Consider the following 16,693-nt stretch of genomic DNA (forward strand, 5'->3'; position numbering starts at 1 on the left):
GCAGGGGTGAAAGCTGGGATTTATAGAAATGCACTGAAAAATTCACTGTCCCTTTACAGAACAGAATTTAAGCTCTGCTGCTGCCCCTAACCCTCCCAAGGACAGAACTCTTTGAGACAACCTTTCACATGAACATGATAAACAATGTGCTTCTCCACATTACAGAAATGGCTTTTTTTGGTCAATGCTGCATGTGCAAACTCCCAAGGAAAGGCTGTGATGCAGAGAGGTTGCCATGTGCTGCAGGAGCTAATATTACTGCCTGCTGTGGCTTAGTCTTGCTGCTCAGGTTTTTTTCCTGCTCTTTGTGTAATGTCTGTCTGCCAGAGCAATACCAGACTGCCACTGTCTTCTACTGCACCATGTTTTCTGTCTGAGATATAGTAATGAGAGCAACCAAGGCAGTTTTTATTTTTCCTTCAATTTTTTGAATGAGGCCTGCTGTCTTTTTTGCAAACTGCATCTTCATTGTAAGTGTTTAAGAGCCATAGCTTTTCATATTGGACAACAGCATCAGCTTTGAAAAGAAACATGTTATTCTAAAGCAGAAAACTAGATTAGAAAATTGCTTTTGAGATAGAAGCACAGTCCTGTCAGCTCGTCTAATCCAGTTCTTTGGCACTGATGCAGGACAGCTTTCCACACAGCATAACGCACGGCTGCCTCTGCCAGACGTACCAGCCTGGGCTGCTGCGCTTTCTCAGTACAGCTCACGAATGAGTGCTGGGCCTGGCATTCTGATCTTTCTGTGAGCAACCTGGCACGTATCTCCATGTAACGCTTCACTGGAACATGGACAAATGTCCTACAGGAGTTCAGTTTGGAAAGGTCATCCTATATTTTACAGTGTCCCTTTTATAAAATAGCCTGAAAGAGAAATTTTGTTTAAGTGCATTTAACTAGCTAATAGAGCAGGCATGCTGAACATAAGCTATCCAATCAGCTATGAAATGAATACTAGATTTAATTGCTTAATTCTCTTTGCATTAGGATAAAGCATATGGTTTTAAAACGTCTTCAGTGAACAACTGCTGAATTTGGGAAACATCTACTATTGCCCTGTACTAAATTGAAAAGCAAGTTCAAGTGTAAAGATTGGTGGGGTGATAGCCAAAGGCAAGCTGACCTGCAACTTATTTTGTGAGACAATCTAGTTTAAGGTTTGTGTGTACATGTTTGACCTAGTAAGCACATTAAATAATTACTGTCCTGGGTTCAGCAGTAGCAGTCAGTTTTTCTCCTTCTTAGTAGCTGGTGCAGTGCTGTGTTTTTGACTTTCGGCCCGGGAACAGAGCTGATAGCACCGACGTTCTTAGTTACTGCTCAAATGTTTGGTCTGGCCAAGGACTTTCTGAGTCTCATGCTGTGCCAAGGAGGAGGGGAAGCCGGGAGGAAGCAGAGCCAGGACACCTGACCCAAGCTAGCCAAAGAGGTATTCCATACCACAGCACGTCATGCCCAGGGAGGTAACTGGGAGTTACCCAGAAGGGCAGAGGCTCTCTTCTGGGGTTGGGCTCGTTTCAGTGGGTGGTATCGTATTCTCTTCCCTTGAGTAGCAGTAGCTGAACCCAGGACAATTAGTATCTCTGGAAACCCAGGTTTTGTTCAACTTCTCTGTGGTTCTTCAACTATGGAAAAAAATCAACATACTTCTTACCCAGCAGCCAACACGTGAATGCCAAAAGTTTTACTGTACCAAGGAATAACAGGCTGCAAGCTGAGGGATCATCATCTGTTCTAGCCTGTTTTCTACAAGGCTGCTGTAACGATGATTTGTCCTACATTTGCATATGGGCTAACGCTGCATTTGAACAGAATCCTGAGCGTTCGCAGATGTAGGAATTGGCCTCCTTCATTTTCAGGTAAGGTGGGTATATCTGCTGTGCACACTGCCCCGAATGGTATGTGTTCTGGATGTTGGAGAACAGCGTGAAACATGCTCAGCTTTCAAGTCAGCAGCACAACAGGAAGGTGAGACCTTTTGGAAGGGTCAGTGCCTGTCTCCCCATGTAGGCAACCTTCACAAGCCCTGTATTTACAGCTGACCTCTCTGTGTTTGGTTCTACCAGGACAGCCTCCATTTGGCCAGCCAGTACTACATCACCTGCACAGCACAACATGAAGCCAGTGAAATGACAAGCAAGTGGAAAGCTTGCATGTGTACTAGCTACAGGGAGGTACAGGTGTTTGGCAAGATCAAGACTTTGATCCTGTTCACACCAGCATGCGTAAATTCTCACATGAAGTGCTTTCCATAGGAACACTCAAGCATGTTTTACCTAACTGAAGGGCACTACACCATCTGATGCCCTGTTTTTTATAATACAGCAGCTGCAGTGTTTCATAAGAATTGGGATAGAGACCACACGTTGACTTTAACTGCAGTGGGAAGTACGCTCTGGTAGCTCCAGCAGCTTTTAGGAGTAATGCCTCATTCTTACCAAACTTACCCACCACTTCCCTGTTGCTGGAACAGAGTTTCAGTCCCATGTTTCTAATCCCTCCGCCTGCCTAGTGCAAAGCACCAAACTTAATAGTACTCCTAACCTCAAAGAAACCAGCACAAGCAAATGGCAAGATCCAAGCACACACTCTATCCATAAACTGTAGGAAGTCTACAGGGGAAGACCTCCTTTATTTCAACATTTTAATGAGATATAGTAATTTCTCTATATGAACAAACACTTATTTTTGCTGGCAGCTGCATCTAAAAGTTCACAAAACAACTCCAAACAGATTTAAAAAAAGAAGCATCCAAACATTTAACTTCATCTCCAAATCTTGGTTAAATGGACTTCATCTTTCCTTTGTTTCCTTGAAAGAGGTTAGTGTGTCGGGGCAGTATTTTCTCCAGAAGGTAAACATCTCTCAATGGCTACATGACAGGTGGCTTTCATCTTTTACTACCTGAAGTCCACTTTCAAGTTTAGCATTAGAGATCCATTCCATGTAGTTTGCAGTGTGGTACTTTGTTCATCTATCTCATTTCTCCAGGGGTGCATAATTCAAAAGCTTCTCAATCAGATCCACATGGGCCAGGAGCATTCTGCGGCAGCAGTATCTCTTCAAACCAAGGGCATCCAGGGCATCTCTATTAATGAACAGCAACAAAAAAACCATAATGGATGAAGTGTGTCAGAACCACTTGTAAATGTTCCTAAGCAACATACTGATTACTTTGAGCTTAATCATAAAGGGAAACTTGTCTGCAGTTCAAACTAAGAAACAGAAATTTAGCATGTGCTGTTAATGTTCTTTTCAGTTTACTGCTGTTGACAGGGTGTTTGCCTGTTCTCTGGCCTGCAAGAGCACATGATTTCTGTTGAAGCCAGCATCTAGCTGACACAGCTACCAAACTTTCAGAGGTAAGTCTGCAGAACTCCCCCATAGGAACAGAACCAGAACGGACTTTACTCCTACAGATTTCTTCTTCTGAGCCATTCCACACACGAGGGCATATCTGGTCATGAAACAGCAAGGTTAAGTAAGACACAAATATTTTGGTTTTTGGAAATAAAATTTTAGTCTTCAGAGCTGGAAAGAGACTTGAAATATGGTACATTTGTAAACTCAATTATTTAGTTACAGTAACTTAGTCTTCCTTCTACAAACACCAGTCTGTAGAGAAGAGAGGAGCTGATCTGGTTAAAAACAGGATTGATCAAGAGGTGTGAAGGTTTCAAAACACAGTTCTGAAACATGGGAAGTCATTTCCACTTAACTATGGTCTGTCTAGGATTTTACCTTCACTGGTTACAGCTCCTGCTAGTTGCGTGGTAGAACACAGCACAAAGGCACTAGACACTCTCCTGACACAGGAATAAGAAATAGCATCTCTGAGCATCATTATCCATGCTGTTGTTAGCATCTCTAAGCACTGTTATAACACTTTTCTGTAAAGTGAGGATGACACTTGACTACCTCATGAGATAGATAAATTTGTGATCTAAGCCATGTTAAAAGGGTGAGAGATAGAGAAACTAAAATAACTCAAAATGCAAACCAGCCCACATATGGATGGGTTGTTAACTCTGTAGAAGGCAAAAATACTTTCCAGTCCCCATATAAGAAGGCATTCTGTGATACAACCTGTTCCCCACAAATACACAAATAAGGATGTGCAGACTGCTCAATACAGTCTTTCCACTTAATTCCTTCTGAGTGACTGCTCGAGACTCTTATGGTTGGGTAGAGAAAGTATGAGTCATCCTAGCCTGAACGACTATATGTGTCTTCAATGGCCATTGCTGTCAGACCTCTTAAAGATAAGTGACATTTTCCATGCTCTTTAGCTCCAACCTATTAACCATAAAGCCAACCTGATGCTCCTTCAGAATCTGACATTCATGAAATATGACTCAAGTCTTTAGACCTGCATGATGCAGTGCAACAATCCAGAATTTGCTTAAAACCAGTATTATTTCCTGAAGCCTGCAATTCTGCTATAGGAAGAAGCTGAGAGTTCTAACTACAAATGACTGAAAAGAAGGCTCTGCATAAACTGGGCCATGGAAAAGGTTGTTTGGCTTCAAGCAGCTTCTCTGATGACGTCAATTAGTTCTTGTACCTTTCAACAGTTCTGCAAGGGCTTAAATAGCAGGGCTATTTGTTTTAGGACTAGCACGTGCAAAAGTTACCTAAGAAGTATATGAAGAAGTATATTTTTAGAAAAGATTTTTTATAAATGATATCTAAATGTTCCAAACCGCTCTAGAACAAAAGCATCTGATGTCTGTTGAGATGTAAGTTTTTAAGAGGTATCTGGTAAATTCTGAACTTTCAAATGCAGTTATTAGAGATGCAAAATACTGACATGAATCACATCTTTAGAATTCATATGATACACACATTTCGGATAAAACAACTTCAGTTGTGTTTCCCTTTTTCTTCTAGCTTCCCTTTTAGCTTTTCCTTTTTTTTCTAGAGCTTTTTGGAAGAAGAGCAGTGGAAAGGTGTGGGTCTTTTTAAACTACAAATTACTTAGACATGGTTATTTTTTCCATTTTGTCTGTCCATTTCCTAGCCACCATTAATAGGGATGCTGACACTGCACTGCAAGTTTTTAACTGTTCAATATCTGTAAACTGTGCTTCTGATCTTACAATCTCATAAATGCATTGGTTTGAACAGGCATCCCAGAATCACACCAGTGACTATAACAACAGTTCTCAAGTGAGCACATATCAATAACAATATACATCTTCCTGTCCTACACAAAAGCAGAGGACTAATGAAGACAGGAAAAATATTAAAATGTAATCTTGGAAAATAAGTCAAAAGTGCTGCCAAAATAGTTCTGATCAGTTTCAGTATTAGTGAGAAATGATTCGCTACCCACACTATTTTAACGCTTTTAACTCCATGACTGAAAAGAAAAATAAAATTTTTTAGTAGGACTTTCCAAATACCTTTAGTTTAGCCACTGCAATCTTCTACTCAGCTAGGTTTGACAGGTTCTGGGATGTAAATGCACTCTAAAAAGCCACTCACAGAAGTAATGAAATTTAGGAGAACTACTGAATGATTTTTCACTGGACAGTTTTCAATGAAACTGGTGGGGGAACAGGACATCTTTCCGCTGCGAACTCCACATCAAGCAGTAAGAAGCAAGGAGAATAATCACACCTTCCTACAAGTTTAGATTAAGCTCAAAGAATTAAGCTTTGTTCTGTACTCCAGTGTTTGACAAAACAGTATCCTAAACCACAAGAATGTTTTCAGGTTTACTTTGGAAAAAAGGCAGTGAAATCTCTGCTAGCTTACACTCTTCTGGAAGTTCATAGATATCAGTCTGTTTAAAAACCTATTACTTACCTATTACTAACCCTAACCATTTGAATGCAAAGCAAATACTCCCTTCTATTTAACAGTTTCAACATCACTTCAGGAGGTTTACTCAAATTTCTAACACTTTCTTTTTCCATTCCTTTGAATTGCAAATATCTGCGTTTTCTTTCATGCTTAAACTCAATGACAGTGTAAAGATTTCTCAAGAGTTACCTTGTGAAACCTTTCTGAAGTAGTCCCACCACAGCCAGACCCTCCTTTGAACTATTATGACTTAAAGACATGGTAGACTCTGCCACTAGCATGAGCTCTGGCCAGCACAGATTAAAAAGTCTGGCTATGCAAAGCCCAGACTACTGAAAACACAGTTGCTGAGAGTATCAGTCAGGCATCTGGAGCAGCTGAACTTCTCCTTCCCCCGTCTGCAAACCAGTGCTTTCAAGTAAGGTCTGCAGTTCTGCATAGCAAACACAAAATGCTTCAAAAAAAACCTAAAAGGGGTATACATTTTTAACAATGCTACTTCTTACACTTGTGACTTCTTTCTCTCACCTTTAAAAAAAACCCAAAACATACTGGTGTCATAGTTGGCTATACTGCTTGTTACTTTCCTTCCTGTTCCATACAGAGTTAAGTATTTGAGACTGGTTTGAGTGTAAAAGTTATGACTTGGCAACTTCCATCCTACTACACAGAAAGATTCAGTAGGGAAACAAGTACTTTCTCACCGATTATAATGTCTAACCACTGGTTAAATAGTTAGCTTCAGAACATATCTGTAGTTTTTAGCTTCGCAGCTACTTCATAATGCCATGACCCTGCACTTCAGTATCTTATGGAATCATAGAATAGTTAGGGTTGGAAAGGACCTCAAGATCATCTAGTTCCAACCCCCCTGCCATGGACAGGGACACCTCACACTAAACCATCCCACACAAGGCTTCATCCAACCTGGCCTTGAACACTGCCAGGGATGGAGCACTCACAACCTCCCTGGGCAACCCATTCCAGTGCCTCACCACCCTAACAGGAAAGAATTTCCTCCTTATATCCAATTTAAACTCCCCCTGTTTAAGTTTGAACCCGTCACCCCTTGTCCTATCACTACAGTCCCTGATGAAGAGTCCCTCCCCAGCATCCCTATAGGCCCCCTTCAGATACTGGAAGGCTGCTATTAGGTCCCCACACAGCCTTCTCTTCTCCAGGCTGAACAGATGTGCTGTGCGATCTCATCTAGCACCCGACTCAAAGAACATAGAGAAATAATACCCACCCTTCTGTATATTCTGCTTGCAGAAGGCCAAGATAGGCTTCCCACTTGTTTCCAACTATTTTCCCGCATGTGAAACATCTGACTGGGATGATCATTCTTGCACTGTAGCTGTAACATTAAAAAATACAGTATCACACCTCTGCAAAATGACTACCAGTTAACATTCAAACATAGGAACGGAAACACAGGACTTGTCGACGCCTCCAGCAGCAGCTCAAGGCACTACGTGACAGCGAGAGGACACCCGCAGTAGGGACGTGCCGACCTACAACGGTGCAACGCCATCAGGCCGCGCTTCACCCCCGCGGCCAGGCCAGCACCGCTCCTGCGGCAGGCAGAGCCGGCTAGGCGGCGGGCGGTAGACACCACGCACCCTGCGGCCGAGAGAGAACCGGCCGGGCCCCAGCCTGCCCCGCGGCGGCGGAAACAGAGCCGGGGAGGCCGGTAACGGTTCGCCGCGATCAGCACCCCATGGCGGCGAGGAAGCCCCCGTCCTGAGGCACCAACGGGAGCACAGCCCTACGAGGCGGCTCTTACCGCAACCCAGCAACTCCTCCGCGCTCCCGGAACGCCTGCCCGGGCTCTACCAGCGCGGTGAGGAGGGGGGAGGCGCTCCGCTTCCGGGCGCGCAGACATAGCGCCCGAGCGGGAGGCGGCCCGGCGCACCCCTCTTTCTGCGCAGGGCGGGCAGATGGTAGCGGCCGAGGTACGGCGTCCCGGGCAGCTCAAGAGAGTTGGCGCGCGGGGCGGGCTGGTTTTCGCGTTTCGCGTGTGGCGCGCTGAGCGGCAGCTGGGGCGCCGGGAGCGCGGAGTGGCGGCACCGGCGGCGAGAGCTACCGAGTGAGGGAGCGCGGCGCCCGGCCCGGCTCCTCCTCTTCCCCGTCCTCAGCCGGGTGCGCACTTGTTGCATTGCGAAGGGGCTTTCGCGGCGGCGAGACTTCGCATCCCATCCTGGCTGAGGTACCGGAGCCGTCCGGGGCGGGAAGCGCAACTGGTGGCTGTAGCCCGGCGCCCGCCGGCGCTGTGTGGCGAAGGCGGAGAGCATGAGGGGAACCCCGGCGGGCAGGGCTGCGGGACGGGGCACCGCGCCGGGCTCCGCTCTCCCACGGGCAGGGGCGGCGATGCCCGCCATGGCTCTGCGGCTGGAGAGCCTGTCCTCCCGCAGGCAGAGCCCGCCGGGACGGGGTGGGTGCCGAGGTGGGGTCCGGTCGGGATGCCCCCAGGGTTCGGCTGGCGGCTGCCTTGTCGCCGCGTCGCGCCTGGGGGAGCGCAGTGCTCCTTTGGGGCTGTTTCTTCTCGGGCGGCAGGAGGCGACCCTCTCCGCTCTCCCGCCGCCCGTCCCGGGGGCTGGTGTGTGTCCCGCACAGGCCGGACACCGTTCGTTTCTTTGAAGGCAAACTCGCCCTCGAGTCCCGGTCGAGCTGTGGGCGCTGCCGTGGCTGCGGGTTTGCTGGGAGTTCTTAACTCTGGGGTCAGACTGAGCTTGACGCTGTCCTGTTTGAGTGTGGCTCCGTCTCGCCCTGCCCTGTGCACGGCTAAAATGGAAACGAACTGTTCAGCAGAGGTAACTCTGCCCTCGGGGCACCGCTGCTGCTCAGGGCAGTGCCACAGGCGCAGCCTGCGCGAAGAGGAGAGTTTCCCCCCTACCTGAGGGACAAGGAAGTTCCCCTTGCTCGGGGGGCAACGGCTGGTTGCAGGCAAAGCAACCGGTTTTATTTGGCACCCCAAGCAGGAGAGGTTTGGTAGCAGAGGATAATGCATCTTGCAACTGTTTAGTTGTATTTCGTTAATCTGAGGATTGGGGAAGCATTAGGCGTTAGGAGGCTGTGTGTGCTTAGCACACATAGGGAAGCATGCTGCGGTGGCTACAAACTTCAGGGACAGACGCTGCTGTTCTGGAAGCTCTGGGATAAAGCATTAGCCTGAACGCCATCAGTCCTTATTGCTCTCTCGTTACAGCGTTAGCGTTATGTTGATTGCCCTTGGGCAGAGCAGAAATTCTCCAAAAGTGTTTTATTTTCCTGCTAAAGTGCCTGTGAGTTGATACAGTGCACAGCGCAGAGCCATTACTGCCAGCCAGATAAATAATTGTGTCTTAATGCACAGCTTATGTTAATACGTCTTTCGTGACTATTTTCTGAATGACTGGATTATTGACCCTCTGCACAGAAATGCCAGACCTAACTTGAACTGTAAAAGAGCACATAGTTTGATTCTAACAAATAAGGGTTCGAGGTTGTTTGAAAGCATTTTTACAATTGTGATTGCTACTGAAAAGACAGTAATTTTTGCAGTCCCAGGAACAATTATACGCAGTTGAGAATGGAGAGAATTGACTTGGCATGGAGGGTAGATGAAACCTCCTGCGATCTCTAGATTATTATAATTATTGTTATTGTAGGCCAGAGGGAGCCAAACTGTCTTTTCTTTTTCTCCTTTGATTTATTTATATATTTATTTATTTGGGGGGAGAGTGGATTTTGGAGATTGTTCTTTGATGCATTTTCAGCACCAGGGCTCCGAAGTAATTTTCTTACTGAACTCTGCAGTGAAAGACATTTGTGTTTGGAGATGGGAATTTGCAAGTGGGAGTGAGAAAGAGGGGCTGTCATGGAGGCTTTGGGGCAGAGCTACATCGTGAGATGCAGAATAGCGTCTTATTGGCCGCCTTGTAGAAATGTGGTTGCTTATTTCTTGAAAACAACTGGATTTTAACTTTCAGACCCAATTCTGTATCTGTCTTTGCTTTGCATCTTTTTCAAAGAAAAATTTACTCAGCTTGTTCTCACAGTAATACTATGACTTTGTTACTTCTTTCCTGGATAGCCTGCTTTGGCTGGGTGATGGGCTTAATGAACTAATAGGTCTTTTATGGCTGTAGCTTCTTTGATCCTGGAAAATGTAAGGATTTTTATGATGTATGACCTGGAGAGACTGCTACATACTGAGAATATTCTCTGCTCAACTTCGTGTACCCTCTGCTTAATCTGACCTTTTGCCAAACCGCAGAAGTCTGTTTAAAATACTTGCTGGGAGAGGATGTGCGTGCATGTGACTGTTAGGAATCACAGTCGGAGTCTTATGGGCCGTAGCTCACAGTGATTAGGGCGACTCTGCAGAGTGAGCTCAGGCGAGCTGGGTACTGCTGACACTCAGCTGTTGCAGTTTAGTATTTAGTCAAATGCTAAATATACAAAATACAAAAGTATTTAGACTCTTCAACCATCCTTCTGAAGAGGGATGAGGACTGGAACAATTGGAGAGTTAGGTCTCTTTAAACATTCTTTGAAGAACTGCAGGAATTGGAATCCTGTCTCCTAGAACTGCTCGTACAACTGCATAGGTCTTTCTCACAGGAAGTTTTAGTTCCATTTCTGGTCTCTTGCCACCTTCAACAAGCAACAGTCCCTGAACTGCTGATTCTTTCTGCCTTCAGACAGCCTGCTGCTCAGTAAACCCATCAGAGCTCTCCTCAGCATTGAGCAGAAAAGGCTTCCTTAGAACTAACCAAGTAGAAGTGTGTTTGAGAACAATGGACTGCTTTTCTAAAACGCTTCTGGAACAGCTTCTGTCATGTGAGGCTTTGTGGTGGGGCATTGCAGATAATATATCCCACTTGTTGGTTAATGCAGTGAAGGACTTACTGTGATCTGAACAACTTTTGAAGGTTGATAATGTTTTGTCCTGCCGTCACTGTTGGCTTGAGGCTTGGCATTTCTTGGTGGATTTAGATCTACAAAAGTCAGCTAGACATGACCGCTTATGGCATTGTTAGTGATGAGTACTGAAGTCCTACATTGGTGACTAAGGAGTAGGTTCTGCTTCCTCTCCCATCCATAAAATGTAAGGGAAAATATTGCTGCTTGTTTAAAAACTGAACAAAAAGTCAGTTAAATGACCTGACTGACTGAACTACTCTTAAAATACTTTTATAGCTTGAGTGGCCATATGACCTCCTGCAGCTCATGTTGGCAGATAGTGTCTTTTGTAACCTTGTCTCTGTAATTAGGGCTGTAGGAAGGATCGGTCGTGGGATCTCTGCACTTGTACTGGTAGCGTGGGAAACCAGTGGCTGAGAAAATGTATTTATTTATTTATCTACTTACTTACTTACTTACTTAATGGGTTCCCAGAGGTCAGATTTTGGTGTACATCCTCACGAGTCTGGAGGCTCTTCACCTTTCATTGCTTTTCACCTTCTGTGGTCGTTCCCCTTCTACTGACTTTGCTTGTTTCTGCATACATGTAGATTATCAGAACTTGAGACTTGAGGCTTTTGAGATCTGATTTGCCAGTTAGGTAGCAGTTGTGTTCAGAGGTAGTGAAATGATTTAAATTCAGGACTTTTTACTAGAGCTTTTCAGTGAAGGATTGTTTTGGTACTATTGATCGTGTCTTGCAACCTTCTATAAGCCTGTTGATATCTCTGCTGGCTCTGACTAACACCTCAGAATCCTGTACACGATGGCAAGTTCCTTGGCGCCATGTTCAGTGTGGTACTCCTCACATCTCAACAAACCCAGGGAGAAGAACCCGAAGAGGAGGACGTGCATGAATCTTGAAATAAGTGATTAAATAGGACATTAGTCAAGAACTGAAATGTGACATGGAAAAACTAACAAATAAATATGTATCAGCAGAGAGACAGTGAGAGGGGAAGATAAAAAAAGGCAAGACAAAGCTTGGCTGCTCTTTTCTCAGGCACATTCTAGACTCCAAGTCTACCAAATCCTGCAGATTTACTGTTGGGCCTTCTCTAGTCCCAGTTAACTACTCAGAAGTGTCATTCATTGCATTCCACAAAACAAAAAGAAAGCTGGCTCCTTCTGGAGCTACCTAGCATGCTAGGCAGCACACATGACTTAGGAAGAGCTTCCCTCCTTTCCCTAAACTTGCAGGCTCAAGGAACAAAGGCTAAGCTTGTTTTGTTTCCCCCTTGATATTTTTGAGTGGATTGCTCTCTGCTCCTGTTAAGTGCCCCCCCGGTTGTTTATAGCTGGTGGGGGGAAGGTGGAGAAAACCAAAAGGGAAAGGCAGGGATGATGAAAGGAGGAAAGACGTGTCTACTCTGTAGAGCTGTGTGTTGTTTCGTTGTCCTGCAGGTTGTTTAATAGCTGCCTAGGCCCCTGGATTTAGTGAAATGAATACAGAAGCTGCTAAGCAAGTAGAAATGAAGAGAAACCTCTCTAAGCTGGGGATGTGGCTGCAGCTTCACTGTAATACCAGACAAGCCTGATGCTGCTGATTTCATTAAAAGCAACATTTGGAGCCTCAAAGCAGGTTTTAATACTTGCTATATATTTTTTTTAAAAATACGCTGACCTTATCTGGTAAGCCTGTAATATTTGTTGCAATGAAGAGCAGCTGCTGCATAAATACATATATAATATCAGTTGCCAATTCTGAGAGCTGTGCTGAAACTGTGACTTGTTTGAAGTGGGGTTGCTATTAAAAGGCAGGTGGCAGGATGTTTATTTTACACCTTGTTAATTGCTTGTTTTTCCTGCTGTAATTGGCTTCCTAATGGGGGCAGAATGCACTTGGTTTTGCACACAAAGCTTCATTAGTGACAACTGATGGAAAGGATTCAGAGGGTGAGATTTATATGAAATATATATATTGGAGTAACAGATGTCTCTGCTAAATAGAGTGTATGAAGAAATCCCACAGATGCATCCAAAAATGCAAATGTTTTTCCATAAAACGATTCATAAGGTGTCCTTGTGTCAGATGTAAAGATAACTTCCTATTACTTGGGAAAGGCAAAGAGACTTTATCTTGCTACTTTTGCAGGGCAGAGACTTCTTTCTGCCTCACTAGAGAGGAATTAGGATACTGGCATGGTGCTCTGTACCTGGGACTCTGACAGTGTAAATATATTCATAAAGATATCTTCGATGACCTCTGTGGCATAGAATCCTAGAATGTTTTTGGTTGGAAGGGATGTTAAAGATTACTGAGTTCCAATTCCCTGCCATGGGCAGGGACACCTTCCACTAGGCCAGGTTGCTCACAGCTCTGTCCAACCTGGCCTTAAATGCTGCCAGAGATGGGGCAGCCACAGCTTCTCTGGGCAACCTGTGCCAGTGTCTCACCACCATCACAGTGAAGAACTTCTTCCTAATGTCTAATCTACATCTACCCTCTTTCAGTTTAAAGCCATTCCCCCTTGTCCTATCCCTGCATGCCTTTGTAAAAAGCCCCTCACCAGCTTTCTTGTAGGCCCCCTTTAGGTACTGGAAGGCATCCACGAGGTCTCCCCAGAGCCTTCCCTTCTCCAGGCTGAAGAATCCCAGCTCTCTCAGCCTTTCCTCATAGGAGAGGTGGTCCAGCCCTTGGAGCATCTTTGTGGTCCCTCTTCTGGATTCAGTCTAACACGTCCACTTCCTTCTTATGTTGGAGGCCCTGGAGCTGAACGCAGTACTTCAAGTGGTGTCTCACAACAGTAGAGTGGAAGGGGCGAATCCCCTCCCTCAACCTGCTGGTCACACTCCTTTTGATGCAGCCCAGAACACAGCTGGCTTTCTGGGCTGCAGGTGCATGCTGCCGGCTCATATTGCGTTTATTGTCCACCAACACCTTCAAACCTCTCTCCTCAGGGCTGCCCTTAGTCTAGCATATCTAGTGATTGCTTCTGCTAATGAACTAGAAGGAGATGCTGAGCAGTGGTGGTGTTTGTGGTGGTTTAGTAGCTTTCTGAGATTTATGGAGCCTTCCCTGCTTCTTGTGTACGTTAATGCTATTTCAAGTGTCCTCCCATTTGCGCTGGGCCCATGGAGGCAGGGCACTGTTGTGGAGAAGCATAGCTATTCCATTTATACTTTCAGGGTCATCCCAATTGTGCTTAGAAGTGAGAGGTGAGGTATTCTTCTGGCTAGAGATGGATGTTCCACAAAGGCAGTCCTTGTTTTAATAATGACCTTTTTTATAATGTGGTGTAAGGCTCCTTAGTGTAAGAGTCTAAGGACTGTCTGTTGATGGTCGTCGTAATGATCGTGAGATACCATTGCGTCTGATACCGTGTGCTGTCGGGTCTAATACGTTGTACCTGTAGAGGCTGCTGTAGGTGGCAGGTGAGTGTAGTTTTGTGAATGTATATGTGCACATATATGTACATGGATATAAAATTAATACTGAAAAGGCAAGAAAGCCCTTCATGGAGAAGGTTTATCATGCTTAACTCGCCCTATTGCCCCACTTTTTTCTTTTCTAAAGCACTGATACGGGATTTGAAAAAAACACCCATCTACTCCCTCATTCTCTGCTTCCTCAGATGCAGTGTTTAACTAGTTTAGGATTGGTTTTATCTGTCGTGTTTGTTCTCAGTAAGGTCACTTCAAGGCAAAAGTAAAATGTTTGCCAGTCTTGGATTGACATTTCATAAGAAAAAGCCTTTATTACATGAATGTATCACAGCCTAATTGTCTGTTTCATGTTGGGGGGTGGGGGGAGAGCAATATCCTGAGGCAGCATTTTAATCAGGAAGATCGCAGGAGCTGCCCATCAGCTCTGCTCTTCCATACAAGTGTCCTCAGATGACAAAATAATCCCCTTTCTTGGGATAATGCTTTTCATTTCTGCAGAATCTTTCCTTCCATAGTAAAGGATGGATTGTGAAGTTGAGGTGAGACCAGGACACATCAATTATTAATGCTTGAAGGGAGAAGCCCCAAGGTGGTGTTCTTCCGTGGTGAAAACACTACGTGCATTCCCATTTTGCTCATGGAGTTACTTTTGTTCTTTGACTGGGAACTTTTTTCTTGGATGTATGAGCAAGTCCTCTCCCATCAAGATTCATCTCTATTTAAAGAGACTATGGCAAACCAGTCCTCATGTACTAGTTTGTCCTGGCATCTATGAGTCTCTGAGCTCCAATAAAAAGGAATGGGGGAATTTTCTAACTTTTTTTTTTTGAAGTCTTATCTTTGAGGCTCTTGTAAGCAATGATGGATGTATTTGGAGCAAAGAATTAAAAATCAGGCTCTGCTAAAGGCTTTGGTCCTTTAGGGATGCTCATATCTGTATTTAGACTTGATGCTTTGGCTTTTCCTGCTATCTGTCTTCTGGTCAGTCTTGTGTCTTGCAAGCCTCCATTGGGGTGGGAATAAGAGACTGTTGTTATAAGTAGGGGCAAAGATCCCTCCTGCTGAGTACTTTGTCTCTGACAGTGGCTAGTAGTGGCTACTTATGGAATCAGGTAAGCTTGAAGCAAGTGTGTGAGAGCTGTTCAGTGCGATGCTTTCATTTTAGGTTTCATGGAAGTCTGTAACTGTAGGGTTTTTTTTTTTCCCAGAACTGACCAGATAGGGAAGAAAATGAAGCTTTTTTCATTGAAACTTCTTACTCAGCTCGGGCATGTCTGCTGGTTGTGTCCAGGTTGAGCTGCTGTATGGAACCTGGATGTCCTAAACCAGCTCCAAAGCTGCCCCTGCTATGTGCTGCATCATGATGAAAGATGGCTGTTTCTGGAAAAGCCCCTGTTGGTGTGCGGAGCTTGAGACTTCCTAGTGTACAGGGCTTCTTCCAGTGTGGATGTGGGGAGGAGGGCAGAGTTGATGCACAGGATATCATGTTATCACTCAGATGAGTGGGCTGCTGTGCACCTATCATCGTGCCATCCACAGGGAACGTTCCATTGCTTTGTTTATTGAGCTGCTGTTTTTAAAATTAAAAACAGCCAAATGTTTCATAAAATATTAAGAGGTACTGCTTTAGTGTCTCTCATCAGATTAAGTGTGTCACTTTTTGTGTCCTTTGGGTGATGAAGCCAATCAGCTTTGTCGTTCTCTCACCTTAAGGATGCATTAAGATGACATGCTTCATCTCACAAGGGATGCTGAAGCTATCACGCTGCAGAACTGGTGACTGTAGGGGTCCTGCACTTTAACTGTGGATTCTCAAATGAAATTTTGCAGAAGCAATACAGTTTGCTTTGTACAAGTGAATTCTTTTTTGTTAGAGAAGCGTTTCTTGGAAAAAAAATAATATTGAGGTAATACAGTGGTAGACAGATGCACAGTGACTGCTCTGCAGGAAAGAAAGAAATTACAGCAGCTCTTGTATGAAAGACCAAGAACTGTTATGTTTCAGTGGGTAAAGGGGGAGAAGCCTCCACAGTCCTCAAACATTCTTTATGAATATGGATTTTGAAGCTGTTTTGCTTGCAAGTGAGTTTCTTTTTCATTCAAGAGCCAGTTCCAGCGTTTTAATCACAACACACGGGTGCTGGAGTAACAGAGGGCTGGGAAACTGTGGGGTGTGTAATCCCAGGACTAGAAAGCTGGGGAGGGTCTCTAGGCTGCTGCAGAGAAGCCCTGAGGCCTGCATGCTGGTGAAGCACAGTATTTTGGAGTTGGGACCAAGCTGTGGAGAGCTAGCTTTCACTGAGTTTTCCATCATCTCTTGCCCAGGAGTACTCTAGTACTCTTCAGTATGCATATAATACTTGGGAATGCTGCAACATACAGGTGAAGTTGTTAAGTTTTAACAAGATACAAGACCAACTTGACTTCTGAATGTCCTGGTTGTTTTTGACTATGTTGGCTTTTTAAAATCAGTAAGTAATGGCACATGTAGCATGTTACTCTTGCATTCCTGCTGCACACAGCTGAATCGCACATGTGCGCGTAAGGG

The 16,693-nt window shown here is 44.8% G+C and overlaps 2 protein-coding genes across 10 annotated transcripts in view; one reads left to right on the top strand and one right to left on the bottom strand.

Moving 5' to 3' along the window:
* Nucleotides 1–2,596: 2,596 nt before the first annotated feature.
* POLR2L (RNA polymerase II, I and III subunit L) lies at nt 2,597–7,682 on the bottom strand. 4 transcript variants are annotated; one of them, XM_065682696.1, is made up of 3 exons: nt 7,598–7,682; nt 7,061–7,168; nt 2,597–3,091 (listed from the first exon to the last, which is right to left on the bottom strand). In XM_065682696.1, exons 2-3 carry the CDS (start codon nt 7,153–7,155, stop codon nt 2,983–2,985), a joined length of 204 nt encoding a protein of 67 aa, XP_065538768.1. In that variant the 5' UTR covers nt 7,156–7,168; nt 7,598–7,682; the 3' UTR covers nt 2,597–2,982. The 4 variants fall into 4 exon arrangements, with proteins under 4 accessions (XP_065538768.1, XP_065538767.1, XP_065538766.1 ...); XM_065682695.1 differs by lacking the exon at nt 7,598–7,682 and adding an exon at nt 7,434–7,591; XM_065682694.1 differs by lacking the exon at nt 7,598–7,682 and adding an exon at nt 7,326–7,427.
* The window catches only part of TSPAN4 (tetraspanin 4), a 470,914-nt gene continuing 461,636 nt past the window's right edge, over nt 7,416–16,693 (top strand). For 3 of the 6 annotated variants that reach the window (XM_065682686.1, XM_065682687.1, XM_065682683.1), the window contains exon 1: nt 7,789–8,020. The gene's annotated coding sequence lies outside the window, so the exon portion shown is untranslated. Of the gene's footprint in view, nt 7,767–7,787; nt 8,021–16,693 lie in introns of those variants that run through there. The other 3 variants (XM_065682689.1, XM_065682693.1, XM_065682684.1) reach the window with 2 other exon arrangements.

The sequence above is a fragment of the Lathamus discolor genome, chromosome 6 (assembly GCF_037157495.1).
Source record: "Lathamus discolor isolate bLatDis1 chromosome 6, bLatDis1.hap1, whole genome shotgun sequence".
Classification (NCBI taxonomy): domain Eukaryota; kingdom Metazoa; phylum Chordata; class Aves; order Psittaciformes; family Psittacidae; genus Lathamus; species Lathamus discolor.

Excerpts from the sequence above, each read along its gene's own strand:
- POLR2L (XM_065682694.1), bottom strand. The coding sequence starts at position 7,345 with ATGGCGTTGCACCGTTGTAG. Across the intron at positions 7,169-7,325 it reads ATGGCGTTGCACCGTTGTAG|CTACAGTGCAAGAATGATCA; the intron begins GTCGGCACGTCC and ends TTAATGTTACAG. Across the intron at positions 3,092-7,060 it reads CAAGCAGAATATACAGAAGG|AGATGCCCTGGATGCCCTTG; the intron begins GTGGGTATTATT and ends GTTCATTAATAG.